This window comes from Uloborus diversus, chromosome 8, assembly GCF_026930045.1.
Source record: "Uloborus diversus isolate 005 chromosome 8, Udiv.v.3.1, whole genome shotgun sequence".
NCBI classification, from domain to species: Eukaryota; Metazoa; Arthropoda; class Arachnida; order Araneae; family Uloboridae; genus Uloborus; species Uloborus diversus.
In genome coordinates, this window is record NC_072738.1 from 29,369,097 (window position 1) to 29,389,211 (window position 20,115).

The window sequence follows — 20,115 nt, forward strand, 5'->3', positions numbered from 1 at the left end:
ACTTTTACGTTTCTTGTAATTTTAATTATTTGTTCTTTTGTTTATTTTTGTACTTATATCCCGAAACCAAATGCATAACTGAAATGATGAATTCTCCTGTCTTGACTAAAAATGGAATGAGCAAAGAAGTAAAATGCATTCAAATTTGATTACTGTGCACAAATGCATTTAAAAATGCGATCAGAACAAGCATAACATATACTGGCTAGGTTTTTACATCGAGAGATTTTTTACAATCTGAGCACAAACACACACACACACACACACACACACACACACACACACACACACACACACACAAACACACACACACACATTTAAGGGAGCAGAATTATTTGCAGAGCTGTTTGTCTACTGTTCACCATTGTCGACGTCATTGGCTAGAAAATAAATACATAAATAAATAAATAAAAACATTTGAACTACTTCAAGCATCAGTTAATTTGCTTAATTTGGTGGTATTTTACTTAAAACAATATGTTCGAGTTCCTTCAGGCATTAGCTAATATGCTTACTTATTTTTCAATGTGGTAGTATTTCACTTAAGAAAAAAATATGTTTGAGTTTCTTCAAGCATATGTTAATTCGCTTACTTATTTTTATTTTTCAAGCTGTGAGTATTTTTCTCCATGAAGCATTTACAATATCTTCATTAAAATGGTTAAAATAATTTACTTGCCTTCAAAGTACCCGAGAATTTCAAAGCTCAACAACAGTAGAATTCGCGACCTTAAAAGTTTTAATTGTGTTTCACCTCTAAACAGCTTTTGACATTCTAAATAAATTAATGAGTAGAATGAAAGGATGAGTTTAGGTTTGGCGAAAGAGATATCAGAACCAATTTCAGACAAATAGGGGAATGTGGGGCAAAGTGAATGGTGAAATAGTTACTCTGCTTTTAGCGCCACCTATCTGGTAGTATTTTAACTGTATAGAAGAACATGTTATCTATTCCAGTAAGTAAAGAAATACCACTGAAGATTAAAGCATATGATATTACAAGCAATTTTCAAAAATTGATACTCATATTGTAATATTTTGTTTTAAGTCAAAAGTTATTTTTTATATTATAAAATTATAAAGTTCTTATTATTAATATTTTAAATATTAATTCAGACCTTTTAATACTGTGTGAAATATTTATCTAGTAAATATTAAGCTTATTTGTGTTTTAAAAATGTTCTACAATCAGTCAAGTACATGCGGGGCAAAGTGGAGGGGACAAAGCGAAATAGTTTATTTTGTTTACTCACTCATTCATTTACTAAATAGCTTACGCATTCATTTATTAATTCATTCATTTACATTCCTCCATTTATTAATTCACTGATATTTATTCATTCATTCACTTATTTTCTTATTCATTCACTCTTTTACTTACCTTTTACTACTCTTTTATTTTCTTTTATGCACTAATTAACTAATTTAATTTTCAATTTTTTTTTTCAGGATCTTTTCATTTACTCATTGAACCTTCTGTTTACTGATTCATTTGGTCAAAAATATTTTCTATAATTGAATAGAAAATATTTCATTAGAAAACTATTTCATTTTTCGCTTTGCCCCATGGAAAAATAAAGTGAAAATTTTCCCCTTTTTTTTCGAAAGCGCAAATTTACTGCCAAAAATAAAAAATACTGTTTCAATGCAAGTTTTATTATAAAATAGAATGTTCTTTCCTTATGTACTGTAATTTCCAAAATAAATTTCCAATTCGGTCATTTTGAAAAAGCTCAGTCATCTTAACCATTCCACTTTGCCCCACATTCCCCTACCATGAATAGTTTTCGCATACAGCCTCATCAAATTTTCCGATTATACTGAACAAAAATATGTAAATAAGGGCATGAATAAAAATTGAAAGTAAAAATAAGCAAAACTGAATGATAAATAAATTTATAACTTAAATATAAACTATCCGATAAATTTTTTTCTCTCATTCAGCATGCATCGTGTGTTGTGTATAGAAAAATTTATGTATCACAGTGTTATACGCTTATTTCTACTTCATACGAGATGTGTTTGGCATGTACCTTTTTCTTCTTTTTTTTCTTCAATTTTCTTTAATGTTTGTAACCTCGTAAATCCCAAAAGATATGTTTTACAGAATAGGTTTATTTAAAAATTTTGTGGATTAAGGTATTTTCTTAACAATACTAGATGTGTACATCACCTGAAACGTCATTTCTACGTGACTAAAACATCTTTCTTTCTTCTTCTCCCTTTTTTTTTAAATTTATGCTGTGTAAACGCTAGTATTACAGGTACACCGATTATAGTCGTACAATTAAAAAAAATAGAAAGCTATTTTAAAATAGATACCAGTCACTGCCAATCTATTTATCAGTTAAAAAAATTAAACTAAAATAATGAGACTATATGTTTTAACTTACCTGTAAATGACAGCTTCCAACTGTACTGTTATACATAGGTGGTAAAGACGATTGTTGTTGAAGCAACGTGTTATTTGACGAAATTTAAATTACGTGAAAGCATTTGTTATGATTGAAAATTTTTGAAAATTCAGTATTGACTAGTTTTGACAGTTTACTTTTGTACTACTTTTGTACTACTGCTTCTTAGGAGTTCAACCAAGCAACTGTTCCTTAGGAATTCCTTCAGGGCTGCGGAGTCAGAGTTGGAGTCAGAATCATGGAGTCAGAATCGGATTTATTTTGGGGTAATGGAATCAGAGTCGGAGTTGAAAATCGAAGGTTTAAAAGAGTCAGAGTCGGTCATTTTCCCTCAAAGTCCGCAGCTTTACCGGTGCTTGCGGAGCCGGAGCCGGACTACTTTTGGGGTAAGGAGTCGGAGTCGATGGCTCTAAAATTCCCAGAGTCGGAGTCGGTCATTTCCCCTTCGACTAGCAGTCCTGTCTCCATAAACACTGCTAATATGCTCTGTAGATGAAATACTGGAATATAGGCTCTTATTGAAGCGAAGCCTGATTTCTAGCTCACAGATTGTGCTATTATGCAGAAGACATAGACTACCGCCTCACAAAGGGATTCCTAATGGAATTCCAATTTCCACTGCAAATCCAACAACTCTGCCACTAAGATAAAATTCTGAAACACAAGATTCTTACCAAAACAAATTTCCATTTCCGGCATAGATCCTGTCAGGTTACAGCTGAGATAAAACAGTGTCTCAAGGAATTAAACTGAAACGAATGACCACTTCCGCCCCACGTCGTGCTATGATCGTTGCATACTTTACCTCGCGCTGACGCATATCAGTCCTATCTCAAGAATATGTAAGTTGCAAATCAATTCTCATTTTTTCACTTAATTCTTCTTTCCCAGAACCAGGAAAAAAAAAATTTGAATTTAATGCCGGTTAATAATGACAAGACTTGATTTACCATTAGTACCATGAGGCCTGTCCTAGGGGTAGGGACCCTGTACTTCATAGAGCACCAAAAAATTGTACAGCATTTAGAAAAGTGCAATAAATATGCCTTTCATTTGTTTATTATAATGCTTAAAATCGGTACCGAAGTATAGCAATAGCAATACGGCTTTTCACATCAAAACAGTCATGTTTTGGTATCTCGTATCAGTTTTGTTGAGGTAGTCTACACTCTCAGAGTAGCATATGCAATGATATAAAAGATGTGGGGTGCATTCTGTAGCACTTTTTCGATTGTATTGCTCAATGGTGCCCCCAAAGGCAGAAGCCGATTTACCCCTGAAGTTGAGGAAAGCTCAGTCTCATTTCTGGACCACCCATCTTTTGGTTGGAGTATAATTTTCTAAGCATTCTATTCATATTAGGAAAAAAAAGCTCACGAATGCTGAAAATATTATTTCCAAAAGCGACGAAGCGGAATTCCTATTTAAATTAATCTCCCAACGACAAATAGAAATTTTGTAGATTACATCTGTTTGAACTGCAAGCCGCAGCAAGTGGGGTAGTTAGTTGTTGAAACACATTTATTACTTCAAAAAGATAGTTAAATGCTATAAAAATTCATTGCTTGCAACACAGCTGTGGTAAATCCTACATTGAAAGTACCTTGTTAATTCATTTTATGAAATGTGTTCCCTCTTTTTAAAGTTAGTCCAAAACATTTTATTGAACCAGTTCTGATGCTTGCAATGTTTTTTAAATTCATTTAAAAACGGAAACTCGAATTTTGACTCATTTTCCGGGCCACATTAAAATTCTGAGGAGAAGCCCAAGCTTCGCGAATTTTTAGGTTTACAGGCTCTGATATGTCGCTGCACAAATTCGAATGGTAACCAAACTCTTCTCACATCATCATCAGTATGTCTATAGTGTTGTTTGGATTACTTGCAAACTCTGAAAGAAAAGAAAAGAAGAAGAAGGTAAAAAAAAGGGGTTGGAGTGCCCCTCTCTGGAAACTTTTCGAAATTGAACTCTTAAAAATGCAATTGCTGATCATATTTGCGTATATAGCCCTCTGCTACACCACGCGAGTGATACCCTTTGCCTGAGATGGTTTACATCCCGAATTTCCTCAACGTAAGCATTATTCTCGACGTGTAACCAAAAAAAAAAAAAAAAAAGTCTCATGGAATCAAATAAAGGCTTCAGTAAATCGAAAAGGTCAGTGACTATTTCGATTTATTGGCAACTAAGAAATCGAAATAGTCACTGACCCTCCAATATACTTGTTGCCGAACAGAGTATCCAATTCTTCCTCTCTACCTAATTCTGAAAAAAACAAACCGAAACTGATGTGCATAAAATTTGATGAGCTGTTGACTTCTTCACTATTAACTCACTTGGACCTGACCCAACTCATACCGTCTGTATGATTTTTCAAAACCTGTTTTGTGCACACACCCTGTATTTTCATGTAATTTAAATTATGAATACATACAATAGTCATCGTATTTTCGATTGCAGGTACGTCATCAAGTATAGCATGCGCAGCTTCTATTTCACCTCTTGCCTGATGCTTCTGTCGTCGTGCGCCCTCGCCTCGCCCTCCCCCACCCCCACCACTCTCACGGCGACCTCTCTCCGGGCGCTCCTGTCCGGGACGGCGAAGGGATCGTCCGGACCCCTTGACCTCGTCCGGCAGCTGCTACACGAGCTACACGAGTGCCGGTCGGGCCGGACGCAGCCCATGCGGAGAGTGATGCTCGCCAACCGGACGGTCACGTGCAACGACGGTTCGCCGTCTGGGTATGTACCACTTTTGCCTCTCTCACTTCACTGTCTGCTCAAATCTATTAAATTAGGCTACCGTGTTGTTTCTTACTTTCATAGGATGTATTTTTTATGCAAAATAATTGCTAATTGGTCATGCTTGAAAAACACATTTATACGGGTTACACTCCTATGATCAGGGCTGCGGAGTTGGAGTCGGAGTCGGTCACTTCCCCTCAAAATTCGCAACTCTTCCAGAGCTTGTGCAGTTGGAGTCGAAGTCGAAAGTTCTACGATTTCTGGAGTTGGAACCGAAGTTGGTCATTTTCCTTGAAATAAAGAAAAAGGTCGGACGGGATCGGGGAGATCGGTCGGATTCCGAGGTAAATGCGTCGGAGTCGGGAGTTGAAGGTTTAAAACTCCAAGAGTCGGAGTCGGTCACTTCCCCTCAAAATCCGCAACTCTTCCAGAACTTGGTGTCGAAGTCGAAGATTCTACGATTTCTGGAGTTAGAGCCGAAGTTGGTCATGTTTCATGAAATAAAGGGGTGCTGGGTAAGAACTAATTTCTCTAGTACAATGGAAAACCTCTTTTTATATATAAATGGGGAATTTTTCAACCGGTTTTTTTATTTAAGAGGTAGAAAAGTGTGTTGTGAACACGGCTATTGGGAACTTAGTCAATCTGGTTGGGCCGGAATCGCTCTTAGGCCAATACGCTAAATAAATACGTTCAGTTACTCTTTAAACTAGTAGCTAAACATATTTTTCCCAAAAGCGAAAAATCTATATTCGTCTACCTTGGAGTAATTCAGAAAACTTTTTGACAAAGATACTTAATTTTCACAAGAAATTGGTGAAAACCTGTGAGATTCCCGAAACGTTCCATGGGAATTACCAGTAATGTTTCGGAAATTTTTACACTGCATTTCAAGAGTCCATCTTTTTAACATTGGACAATTTGATAACAAGGAAAATGCTGCTGTAACAGTATATGAACTGGAAAATACTGTTATACAATAGCACCTTTAAATAACTCCAATCATTACCTATTCAGGTATAAAACGAGTTTATTACAAAGATTTGGCAATTTAGTAAATTTTGTACTGCTCTTTTTACTTCCTTGTCCGAAGTAAAGAAAATATAGTATGCACGACAAAATTTCTCAATTAAATTTCAACATGAATTTCTTCTTTACCTTACATTTCCTCGCAGGAACTCTTGTACTTGATTAGTCTTTGACGCTTTTTAACCACACCCCAGAAACTCCGATCACGAGTCCGATGCCCTTACTACTAGGCCTCTCATGTTCAACTTTCTAGTTTAAAGTGATCACAAACTATAGTGGACCGTTCACACCCATCATCTGAAGGCAAAAAATATTTCAAATATAATATTATACGAAGCCGAGCTCAAAGGGTTGATAATTGCTGAAAATGTCGCTCTCTTTATGAATGTATCAATGTGTCCGAAGTCCGCCTTAATTGTTTACTGAATGAACTCCATTAATTCGGCTTGAGTTTAAAAATAAATCCGAAGGAACAGACACCATTTGTTCTCAAATACTCCCTCGATCTGCGATATTTAACAAAAGACAATTAATCAGAGAACGCAACATAGTCGCCTCGAACAATAAACGGGTCTTTCTTCTCCTGTCCTGCCCTCAGACAAAGGACAACTTATGCGCCCGTAGTGATTTTATCTGATTGAAGATGGAGCCAAAAGAGTTTCTTCTCGTTTGTATCGTTCCTCAGAACATTCCTCCAACCCTCTGTTCCTTTTTGCACCTAGTTTCCAACCGCAGTGTGTGAAGAGGGTTGAATGGAGGATGGCATAATGAGTTTCATTCAATCACTTTCTTATTATATCATCACACTGAAAGATTGCATGTGTTTAAAGTGCTCAAATGACAATTTTAAACAAAACAAACAAGTTGAACTTCCCGTAAAATACCTTGAATATTTTGACAAGTAAACGGACCTCCAAACTGAGATTTTAGGGAGAGCTAAAATTCTCAATTTCGCTTGCAATTCAACTATAATTGATTACATTACCCAGAACACACCATGTAGCGTTGGCTACCCCTAAAGGTCCAACCTACTCTTCCCCTCCATCCAGCCAGTAAGGGCAGTTATTAACAGTACAGGGTGAGTACGAACGATTGAACCGATTAAAAACAAAATCGAAATTTCCACATATATTTCAATAAGCGTTACATGAATGTAAAGAGAAACATACCAGGTTTCTTCCAGTTACAAATACTCTGTGAGTAACCCACTATCTACTCTATACTGCAAACGTTCAATCTGTAATCCAGCTTGCTCCATACTCTTTCTAGCATCATTCTGTCAATGGTTTCTAACCACAGCGTAATCGCAGCTGTTTTCGGCATGGGTCACACTTTCGGTCGTATAGGTGCACAAACGAAGATGTGAAGATAACCCAACAAAAAGAAAACACATGGGATTAGGTCTGAAGATCTTTGTGATCATGTCATAAAGGGTAAATCATTGTCACCAGCACACTACATCCACCGATGTGAGAGCTCCTGGTTCAAGTAACTGAATATATGCAAAAACCACTGAGATGACACTACATTCTGCTGTGGCTGCGACGCAAAATATGTGCTGTTCCTAATTTGTCGCGAGAATAACCAAATTTGCAACATGTCTAGAACCAAGCACTTTTTGGAGTAGTTTTCGAGTTTCATAGCATTATTTTGGTTTGGAGTGAAAGGGAAAATTAAAATAACTGATAACATTTTTTTTAGGGGCTAAAGAGGTAAAAAGTCCAAAACCATGCTCATTTTGCAAGGTGGGAGACTCTTGGCGGTATTTACCTCTAAAATATTTTAAAAATTATCAAAAATGATCTTTTCTTTTTCACCTTTGTGTGTGTGTGTGTGTGTGTGTGTGTGTGTGTGTAAAAACAGAGTATGTTATTTTGCGAATCACTGTGCGTTTCCACCTTTTTTTACTTCTGAAATTCCAAAAGCGATTCGGCAACGGCGGATCCAGAAAATGTTCAAGGAGGGGGTGATTATATTTTACTTTTTACCCTTAGGAACTTTAATTGCTAAAAATTTTCGAAGGGGTGTGCTGAACCCCATCGTTTACCCTTACGTAATTAAAGGTTAACTACGCATGTGTTTCTTTCGAAAAATATCCAAGTGGAGCCCTTGAATCTATCTCTAATATCATCTAAGATCGTGTAAAATTGAAGTTTTGGAACTTAAATTTCCAAAAAAAAAAAAAAATCCAGTCGAAAGTTCTGGTCCCTATCCCACAGTAATAAGAGATAGGCTACGCTTACGTTTCCAAGACTTCAATTCCGGAAAAATTCCGAGGAAAAGCTCCCTTTCGCCCTAACACCATCGAAGATTAGGTAAATTTGCGTTTTGGGAACTTTAATATAGAAAATATACTGAAGAAAGTTCCTGTATCTCGGCTCAAGGAGGGGGTGATCGCCCCTCCCTTGTATCCGTCCTTGCGATTCGGATAGTCGGAGTTCGAATAACTGGAACTACATTGTACTTCCACTGAGATCCATGTTCCATTCAATCGGAAGAGCTCTCGGTGCATGATGTCATTTATCGCCGTGCGAAATAAATCGCTGACGGAAGCCAGAAAGACTCCGAATCCTCGGTAATTACAAACGAATCGCCTGTTGCCGTTTCCAGGGGAGGGGGGAGCATAAAAAGAGGCGCGCACTTTATTTATTTATCTTTTTCGAGGCACCGATGGCGAAGTGACGAGTGGAGATCTCCGGTCCTGATTAGCGCAATAAGAGGGGGAGAGAAAAAACCGCTAAGCGACTCGCATTAGCAACATTTTGCCGATCCTCGAAATGAGGGGCCGCCTGCAAATGGCGGAGATGTGTGGGTGATGTTTGATCTCATATCGTGCCAACATTCGTGCACGAATGCCTGCTATGGTCGATCCCCGCTATAACGAACTTGCTTAGGGTTCGCTGTAACCGGGGTTCGCTACATCCGATTTTTTAAAAAATCCAGATATTAGTAATTTGTAGAAAAATTTAGAGAAATATTCGTACAAACTATTGTATTCAGCCGCAAACAAATTGTAAAGAAATTTCTTTTACTTAGTATGGGAAGAAAGACGCAATTTTTGGAGCAAACTTTTTGGGTTTATGTACATTTCGTTGATTTTTCTGCCGATGGTTGCAAACAAATCTACATGTTTATCCAGTTCCTGCTGTAGAAAATTTGCTGCTGCCTATGAATTATAAATCTGACAGATAGTGACTACGGAAAATTTAGAAAGTTACTTCCTTCAACGTTTTCACCAGCTTTCTACTCTTGTACTAGTGCGGTTATGTACAAGGACTTTGTTTTGTTTTTTTTTAAAGTTCCGATCGTTTTAAAATGAAACTGCAGTTTTGACAAGACTTTTCTTTGGAATGTTTAGCTATATCATATAGCTCTTCTCTACATAGACACCGTTGAGGGCTGTAATGGTGTGAGTCTCTCGTGGTGTTGCCTGGGTCACGCCAAATCCCCACCTTCCATCTTCAACGGATGCTTGGTAAGATCTGTATAGTCAGTACCTTGGAGGAGGTGAATTAAGTACACTGTAAAAACCTTCCGAAACGTTACTGGTTATTTCCGTGGAATGTTGCGGGATTTCAAAGATTTTCACCTATTTCCCCGCAAAATCAAGTATCTTCGCAAAACAGTTTCCTGAATTGCTAAAAGATGCACGAATGCAGATTTTGTACTGGTGTGAAAAATATTTTTTCCTACCAGTTTAAAGATTGAAAGTGCGTGTTTATTAAGTGTATTGGCATTAGCTTGATTACGGTCCGTCTGGATTGACTAAGCTCCCAATGGGAGCAAGTAAGTCACTGGATAGCTGCAGCTTGTGAGGCAGGAATTGCGGGTAATTTTCCCGCAGCTTTAGTCCTGGAGCATTCTTAGTAAATTATGAAGGCTCTAATCAAATACACTAAACCAATTTCATTTGTCTAGATGGATCACGACTGACTTTAGCAGGGGAGGTTTCCCAATATTTCAGAAAGGTTACTGACTTTTATCGGAAAACGCTCCTGGTTTTTGTACGATATGTTACTGGTAGAAATTGGGCATATCAGCTGCCTATTATTTTTCAGGAACGTTTCTGACTCGTTTTTACAGTGTACGCAACCACCGCACCAAGTCTGATTCCTGAATCCACGTCATCCAGAGTCGTAAATAATTTGAATTGTTTTTTTGCGACTCCGGAACATTCTGCAACCCCATTATGGGGTTGAATCCGTGAAACCGTATAGGTTAGTCCCATTTCGTACCGTTCAAGACATTAGTCGCAACGTGGCACCAAATTTACCCACCCTTGTTATACAAGGAAGCCGTCTGGTTTTCAAAATTCTCTCCTCTCATCTGAGCCAGCTTTCTGGGCAAGAGCGGATTTAGGTTCTGATTTTGGAGGAGGTAGATCATCATTGGAATGGGTGAGGTTTAGGAATATGTGGGGATTTAAGTGCAGTTTCCAGGCACAAATTGGGAGTATAGGGCAAATTTTCCAAAATATAAGCCCAAAAACAAATATTCAGGCTACATCTGTTCACTTAAGGTGGGGGGGGGGGGGAGCAGGAACATACGGACCTCCCCACACTTCCCGTCTAAATCCGTGCCTGTTTTCGTGTGAGCAAAAATATAAAATCGGAAGGAGCGAAGCAGAGTTCAGACTGTGATGGTCGGACATGACTCGGAGTAAAATGAACGACTCCGACTTCTTTTCCCAAAAATCAGTCCTACTCCGACTCCACGACTCCGCAAGGGTCTCTCTATCTCTCTCTCACTTCGCAGCCGTGACAGAGTTAAGGACTCGATCGGAAAATGACCGACTCCAGCTCAGACCCAAGAAAATTTAAAGCTTTGGACTGCCGACTCCGAGTCCTTTCCCCAAAATCAGTCCGACTCCGACTCGAAGACCCTGCAAGAATCTCTCTCTTTTTCTCTCACACACACTCAGTAGTTGGAGCAAATTAAGGAGTCGATGGGAAAATGACCGACTTTTGGAAATTAAAAACCTTCCGCTCACGAATCTTACTCCTTTCCCCCAAAATCATATCGACTCTAAACTCATAACCACGTAGTCGTATCCAATTTAAGGACTTAGAGTAAAATAACCAGTTCCTCCTCCGATTCTTGGAAATTTAATGCTTTCGACTCCCGACTCCGACTTCATTTCCTCAAAATCAGTACGACTCCCCAACTCCGCTGGACTCTCTCTCTCTCATACCCCCCCATTCGTGGCAGATGTATGGCCTTGGAGGGAAAATGATCGGCTCCGGCTCCTACTCTTGGAATTACAAATCTTTCAACTTCAGGTTCCGACTCTTACTCTGCAGTCGGACTCAGCAGTCCGTCTTTTACTCTTCAAGGACTTAGAGGGAAAATGACTCTGGCTCCGACTCTTGAAAACTTAAAGCTTCCGATTTCCAGTCCGACTCCACAACTCCGACTCTTACGCCGCAGCCGTGGCAGATGTAAGGACTCGGAGCGAAAATGACCGACTCCGACTTCGGCTTTTGGAAAGTTAGTTTTCGACTCCCAACTCCGACTCTTATTCTGCAGTTGTGGCAGCTTTAAGGAGTCGGAGAAAAAGTTACCGATTCCGACTGTTTTGTCTCAAATATCAGTCCGACTCCGACGACTTTTACTCCGCAACCTTGGCAGATTCAAGGAAAATGATCAGCATCACCTACTCCGACTCTTGGAATTTTGAAGATCTCGATTCCTGACTCCGACTCCTTTTCTCCAAAACCAGTCCCGAATCCGAATCTTACTTCGCAGCCGTGGCAGACTTAAGGTCTCTGAGGAAAAATGACCGACTCTTGAAATTTTAAAGCTTTCGACTCTCGACTTCTTGGCCACAAAACCAGTCCGTGATTCCGGAACCCGGGTTTAAAGACCACTGCTTTGGAATATGTAACCCTACCGCGAACCGCGAGATGCTTTATAGAAGAATCCTTACCTATTCCTCCTCCGTTCTCAATGTGCCATCCATCCCCGACTCAACCCGAGAGCCTTCGTCGGCGAAACATCAAAGGGGCTTGGGTATGATCGCCACACGAAAAAGCGCGCTGATATTCGAGCGATAGCCATCTGCGGGCTTGAGCGAAAAAGAGCCGCCCTTCCGCAAAATGACCCCCCCCCCCCGCCACCATCAACAACAAGACAAGGAGAGAGAGAGAGAAAAAAATCGTAGAGAGAAAAAATGTATGTAATAATACATAAATAAATAAATCAAAACAGGTTTTGATGGACACCACAGGGCGGCGCTCTTTGATGCAGCTTTTTTAGCCGCGTTGCCGAATCATCGGAATAGAAAAATGGCCCCGTATTATAGAAGAGGGAAAAAATGGAATAATAATAATAAAGAAAAAGGTTGCGGCCACTATAAGAAGATAATTATTTCAAGCTTTTTCTCTATTTTTCATTTCTTCTTCTTCTTCTTCTATTAATTCCACTTCAGCTTTGAGCATCGGTGATAACATTGACACAGGCGAGAAGTGCTTTTGGGAACAAAGAAAGCGATGTTATTGGTAGTAAGATTTCTTTTTGCTCTCCTCGGAAGAAAAACAAATTAATAAGCATAGGGTGCTACGTTGTGTTAAAAGTGTGTGAGTGAAAGACATGTTTTCTTTCTTAAACAGAGTTTTAGTTTTCATTTAGAAAACTGGGTTTTTAAAGTCTATTCATTTTAACAAATTGACAGGTACAAGTGGAGTAAAAAACTTTTTTTTTCAAAAATGTCTTTATTCAGAAAAACGGTATTAGTAATGTATTTCCAATTATGGGCGCAATTAAGGGGTGGGCTGAAGGTGATTGGCCCCTCCCGAAAGAACTGTAAAACTACGGTACTCGTTTTAAGCGGGAGACAGAGATTACGCCGTAATATTTACCGCGTAAATTAAGACCTAATATTAGTGCTAAAATAGGTGTTAGGTTCCAGAGATTAAAAAAAAAAAAAAAAAAAACTCTTCAGTCTAGTAAATTATAAATACAGTGAAATCCCCTTTACACTGAACTTCAAGGAACCACAAATTTTGTTCGTTGTAAGAAGAATTTCCTTATAATGGAATTCAAGCAGTGTAATAGATATGAAATCGGGACTGAAATTTTATTTCGTTGAAACAGAAATATCGCTGTACTTCTATTCGTTGTCACCGGTTTCGCTACATGATTAAAGGGAAATTGTAGGTATTTCGACATATCGTCGCCTCGGTGCAACAGTAAGACATGAAATCCCAAGAATAATAGCAAGATATCTTACAGTTGCTCTTAGGCGATATGTACCTGACGGGCTTAAAGAAAACTTGAATAAACTTACTGTACATAAAAATAGTTGGTTAGGCCAAACTGTAGGCAGTTTTTAATCATTTTTCAGTGTAGTTCTATGCAGGGCATTAACGCATTCATGATTTGCCACGTCACTTCCATAATAGTATTTTTTTTCATTAACAGATCAAAAAGATCATTTGCCATTGTCAATGGGTGCCCCCCTAAAGGCAAGGGAGACCCCCCTCAATATCGCGAAAACCCCCCCAAAAGCAAGAGACCTTCCAAAAAATGAGAAAAATACCCTCAAAATACCTTCCTCCCTCTAAAAATTTCAATGGAGCAGCCTGCACTATGACACCCCCCCCCTCCCATCCCCAGGTGAGCACCCCTGGTCACTGTAAGAGAATGTCCGAAAACTTTCTATGTTTAAGTGTTGGATTTTGTGTCATCGTTGTTGGTATTCTTGTTGGTTTCGTCCTCTGTCATCACTTCTAAAAGCTCTTGTAGCATTCTGGAACCAATTACGAAAAAAAAAAAAAAAAATCTCTACTTTGACCAAACTTTGACAAGATATACGGTTTATTGCGTGTTGTCAGCTATTTCAGAAGTTAGGACACTGAAGGAGGGAAAAACTTTCTCTCAAGGAGGGAAAAACTGCAATGCCACTTCCCATTCACCACTTCCCCATAAAATTCATCCGCAGAAAACAAAATAATGATGTAAAATATTAAACAGAGTACAATCAAATCTGTATAAAATAAACCCACTTACGTCGTAGGATTAGAGTCTACTGTACTTATTATGAATAAGATATTGGTATTTTCATACTTAAATTTTGAAAAATTTCGAAAAAATGACTCACGTCCCGACCGAATTAAATTCCCGTAAAAGCTACTATTTCCAATTCAGCATGGCTTTTATTTGACATAACAGCTGGCACGAGTCAGCTGTTATTCAATGGGATTAAGAATCTGGATCATAATCTGTTTCATTTTAATAAACTAATAAGTATAGGTTCAGTGCAAAAAAATTATGCACTGTTAAAAAAAAAAAAAAAAAAAACTCGCTTTGAAAAGTAATAGGTAGCTAATGTGCTTTATTTCTGGAAAAAAAACTGGGATGTTTCCCGCTAAAAGTCACTGACCTTCCTAAAATTACCCTGGCTTTTTTCTGACGAATTCAGGAATCTTCCCAATAAAAGCCAGCGATGTTTTTGGAATAAATCAAAAACCTCCTGAAAAAAAGTTAAATGTGTTTGGAAGCTTTGCACCTTCCTGATTTCTCAGGAAAGCTCCTGAAGCAAATACGGCCTACGCTTATACAGTTTTGCTAAAAAACCCGGAACATGTTATTTGCTTGCAAAGCTGCAATATCTAGGGCCTGTTTTAGCTCTTATTTGGAGCTTAGGCAATGCAGAGGCACAGAAATTTTGGTGCTCGTCAAAAATGAATTTTACGGGCCCCCCTCCCTTTTGTATAGCCCTATATCTCATCCCTAGTTTTAAAAATATTAGGCCCCTCTGGCCCGGGTTAACAGGTGTCCCTCCTCCCCTTCCCTGTACACGCCCCTGTCCAGAGGACCATTGTTGTATGGAAGACTAAATACAGAATAAAAAAGATAAAAAAAATTTACACTGGTAGCTAAAATTATTTTCAAAACAGTGTGAACTCGAAACCCATGGATCTTGAAGTGAACTTGAACTTAAATGCCTGTTTTCTATCGATTTATGTTCATCAAAACTAGAATATGTTTTTCATCAATGTTATCCTAATGATAACCTATTTTCTTTCAGATATTACATTAGAGAATCACGAGCTAGCAAAAGATGGATTATTTATCTGGAAGGTAAGTGCTACATGAGGTTGTTTCTGTCTCCTTGAACAACAAATCAACGGTTTTATTCAATAAATATTAAATGGATGCCTCACTTGCCAAATAGACTAACTCCACAAAACAAAAAGTAGAGAAAAGTTATGAAGAAGGTGGTGCTATCCATAGGAGTAAATGGCCCTCGTGTTACATTTTCTGCACATGGTCAGAAATGTACTGAACCAAATCTTTTATACAAATTCACATGCTAAGCATTGATAAAGCACTATTAATGTAGAAATGAGGATTTGTTTTTAAAAGTCGAGTTAATCGATTTGGCAATTGAGAACTTTAAATAATATTTAATATAAACTTAACTAATGGTTTTATCAGTTATGATTTTGTTCTCAAACTCTTTGGGCACAGTCTGATTAAAAATGGCCTGATGCGCAACGCTGATGGTGAGACATTTTTAGGTCCTTTTCGAAATATTATCATAACTACATGAGTTTATATTTGCTTTTAGGGATAATGTGATAGTTGATTGTTCGGTGGTGTAATACCATAAATTATGTGAGACTTTTTTAAAACATTTTTGACCCCCACCATACTTTTGTCCCAATGTGTCACTCTGCACATTCGCCGCGCTCTAACTCCCTGTCACATAACACGCTATTTTTCCACAAACATATTGTTGTAAAAAACGTGCGATGTCACGTTTCTTGTTACACCCTCCTTTCCTCTTGTCACAAACTGACGCGATTTTACCAACTCCTACCTCCTCAAAACGTGACTCCATTTGTAGACGACCCCTTGTATAGAGCATATTGTGATACCTTCAACAAATGTTGCAAATGTATTCATTTGTATTGGCAGTTTCAACATGTTTGTGTCTGTGCAGATCCATAATGTGATGCAGGGGTGCCCCATTCCTAAGAGCAAGAGCCCCCCAAAAAGTAAAATACCTCTCAAAACAACTCGCCTAAAAATTTCAATGGCGCAGTGTCAATGGCGCTCTTGATATGATGCATAATTTTATTCAATTTAAAATTTCTGTGCAATGTGACCATTTTTCTATATTTAGTTTTCTGAAGTCCTGTGCCCTAAAGAGTTTAATGACAATAATAGTAAGTCTTTTTGTACTGAATGGATAAACTAGGATCGGTTGCGGTAAACTTGTTTGTCATTTTTGCTCGTGTGTTGGAGCGAACAAAAGTAAAAAGGAAATATTTCAAAAATGTTGTTTAGCAGTGTATTTGTTAATAAATGCATTAGCGAGAATCAAAAAAAATTAAGAACTTTTGACTTTAGTTGGGTAAAAATACTACAATGGGTGCCATTCAATAAGTTTCAAAGATCACAGCTAGAAGTATTTCTGTGGTCGAGAGGTCTAGAATGTGATTCAGGGTACATAGTTTTCTTCCTTAGAAAGCTATTTTGGTACACTCATCAAATTAGTTTAAAATGTTTAATATATGGTAACCGAACTCAACCTTGTTTTTCTCAGTACCCTCATTTGCATGAACTGTTTCTCATATACGTGACAATTATTTTGACAGGCAACAACATAAAAATTCATGTATGTGAAAAAACTTTTTTTTCTGACATTTTTTATTGAATTAATCCTGTATAGCTTGACCACGGAGAGACGGCAGGAGAACTGGAAGCGGAAACGGATCACTTTATTTCCTTATAGGTAGAATCAGTGAGAATGTGCGACTTTACTGCTTGCGCGTTCTCGCTAATTCTACCTATTACAAAATGAAGTGGTCCGTTTTCGCTTCCTGTTTTTCCGCCAGCTCTCCGTGGTCACGCTTTAAAGAACAGTTAAAAAACAATTTGTAGTGGGTAATAAAGCGGAATTGGAGCGGATTTATAGAATGTACCTATACACACAAAGCTTTCTTGAGCTGCGGAATCAGAAGAAAAATCACCGACTCCGACTCCTTTACCTCAACACTCAACAGTCCAACTCTGATTCCACGACACCGACTTCGTAGCAGTGACCGCGCTGCGAACTCAGAGGGAAAACGCAGGGGTGCCCACTCCCTCTAAGATCAATGGCTCACTCCCCTGAAAATCGTGAACCCCCCAAAAGCAAGACCCCCCTAAAAATAAGAAAAGTAACCCTCAAAACACCCCCTAAAAATTTCAACGACGCAGTCCCCCCCCCCCCTCTTCCCATGTGGGCACCCCTGGAAAAACGACGGAATTCGGGAATTGAAAACTGCAACACAATAAGGAAATTCCGAAAAGTTATTTTATTTCCGGGCAACATACCGGGACTTAACGGGTTTCCCGCCAGTTTCCTGTGAAAAACAAGAGTTTTTGCTAAAAAGTTTCCTGAATCGCTACAGGTTTCATGAATACAGATAAAAAACAATTTTAGCAGAAAACGGTTAATGATAAAAAGTAATTTCTTGCAGAAAATTAATGCGATAGGCCGAAAATTTCCCCCCCCCCATGAGTTCCAAGAGTTTTAGTTCAAAATGTTTTCAACAGATGGCGCTTCAGTGTGTAAGCCCATAAATGAAAAAGAAAGAATTGAAATTCACCGATTTTTTCTCCGATTGCGACATGTGATTGCAGCTGAAGGTAGACATTTTGAAAATATTGTTATGTAATCTTGTTCTTTTGAAACATTTTTCGAGAATGTATGATGTAATTTAGTATTTTTTCTTGATTTACGGGCTTATAATCCGCAGCACCATCTATTGTAAAATTTTTGAACTAAAATTTACAACTCTGGGCGGAAAAATTTTCAGCCCGCCCCAAGAATTTTCTGCAGGAATTATTTTTTTTTATCATTAACCGTTTTCCCCGTTATAAATTTTAAAAAACAGTCTGTGTATTTCAGGACACCCAGTAATAGTTCAGTAAAAACTGCACATATGATAGCTGTTCGGTATTTGCTCGAAGTTTTGACCGTATTTGCTCCCAGCAAAGCAGAAAGGAGTGCCAAGTTATTACTATAAACATGCCAAAAAATTTCTCTGATTCCTGTGTTATGCCAGAAAAATGAGTGAGAGAGAGACTTTTAATCTGCCAGTTAATTCTTTCGAAAGATTCCAGGTTGCTAAAAAAAAAAGAGGAAACATTTATTTTCTTTTTCTTCGTCTGTTTCTAGCAGAAATTAGGAACCTATTACCTGCTCATTATTTTTCAGGAACGTCTCGGAATTTTTTTACAGTGAACATCTTGACAGAAAATCAGTCCGATTTTGACTCACGATCCGGACTTCTCAGTCCTGGTTTTATGGCTATCTTTTTACCGTGCCAGAGGTTCAGTGAGAAAGAAAGTATTAAGAGATAGTCCCTCACCCCTCCCTCCTCACCACAGCTGAGCCCTACGTTTTAAATTTTAAGCAATTCTGGCCCAATGTGACACCCCGCCCCTCAGAAACTTCTGACTGTGCAATAATGGCATGACTACGTATGAAAGTTAGACAACTAGCGATATGACTATGGTACAGCACCTATCAACAATCACCAACAATCTCCTATTTTCGATAGGTGATTGTTGTTTCTCAAAATACTCTTTGTTTTAAATAAGCCAAGGTGTGAACATTTTGTAAGCTTAACTAAGAGGGACATAAAGGTATTAAAGCTAATGTCTCAATCTCAATGATCCTGTTACATGATGTAACTGTTCATCGACTGTTTTGTAAATGTAAGCGAGACAATCTGTAACTCTGCTCTGAGTGTTATTATAAATGTGTCATATTGTGAACTTGTATATTGGCACGTATCAAAGAGTTGTAATTGTTAAATAATGTCAACAATGGCTCCGCTTGTTTGAGTTATAAAACAATGACTCATGATTGAGGAGGAAATAAATTAAGTGATTTAAAAAGTCACTTTACAAAGTCCGGGGAAATAATCCTGCTATGAAAATATATCTCAGACATTGGAAGCTTCCGAATACGTTGCTACTAGAAGCTAACTTTACTATTGCCACACCTAGTGGCAGCCGCCTCAAGCAAATATGCAGTGGCTACAAAACCTTAAAAACTTTTATGCATGTAATTCAAAACACAAATTTGTAACTAAGTACATTTTGTTTTGAACTAAACATTTAATTTTTGCAATTAAAAAAATGACAGTTTATGTTACTAAATCTTGTCAGTTAACAGGCTAAATAATGTATTACGTTTTACATGATTTTTGGTTTATCTTTAAATATGCTTTGCAAACGCAGGTGGTTGGTACTGTTTCGACGAGAAGAGCTGTAATCACCGGTGGGCGAGATCGAGAAATCTGATGTCGTCTTACGCTGTGGCCAGAAACAAGGAGTGGTAAGACAGTAAGGCCCTCAATAACTCTCTTTACCATTCAATTTATTTGAAAATCATTATTTGTCCTTTATATAGTCTATTGATATATGTCACTTGAGACAATTAAAGTTCAACCTCGTTTATCCGGACTAACTGCGGCCAAAGGCATTCCGGGTGATCAAAAATCCGGGTTATATGGATAGGCAATAATTCAAATCCTTAACTTAAATAAGCAGGTAACTGTTCATTGCGATAAGGAAAACGTGTTTTGTAACAAAATTAGATACACTTTAAAAAAAAATTTAGAAGCGTATTTTGATTTCACGGAAAGGTTTTCGAAATAAGCAGAATCCTCAATTTAATAAAATTCTTCTTATCTATTCAGAAAGCTTTTCTTTATTTTAAAAAAATAAGAAGCGGAAGTATTGACGCAATGCTTCACGTATTTTTCCTTCCAACTATGGAAATAACACGGGCACTACTAAGTCTGAAATAAACAAGAACGTTTTTCTTTTTTTTTTCTTTTTTCTAAGAATTGTTTACAAGATATTAAAAAGTAATAAAATTGTTAACATCATTTCTTAACAAAGAATTGGTCCATTGTCTTC

The 20,115-nt window shown here is 37.9% G+C and overlaps 1 protein-coding gene across 1 annotated transcript in view; it reads left to right on the top strand.

The window, feature by feature from the left end:
- LOC129227767 (palmitoleoyl-protein carboxylesterase notum1-like) overlaps positions 1-20,115 on the top strand; it is a 96,574-nt gene that overhangs the window by 49,939 nt on the left and 26,520 nt on the right. The window contains 4 exon segments of the mRNA XM_054862374.1: positions 4,876-5,157; positions 15,218-15,270; positions 19,432-19,502; positions 19,504-19,528. Coding sequence (XP_054718349.1) covers positions 4,895-5,157; positions 15,218-15,270; positions 19,432-19,502; positions 19,504-19,528 — 412 coding nt within the window. The 5' untranslated portion in view covers positions 4,876-4,894.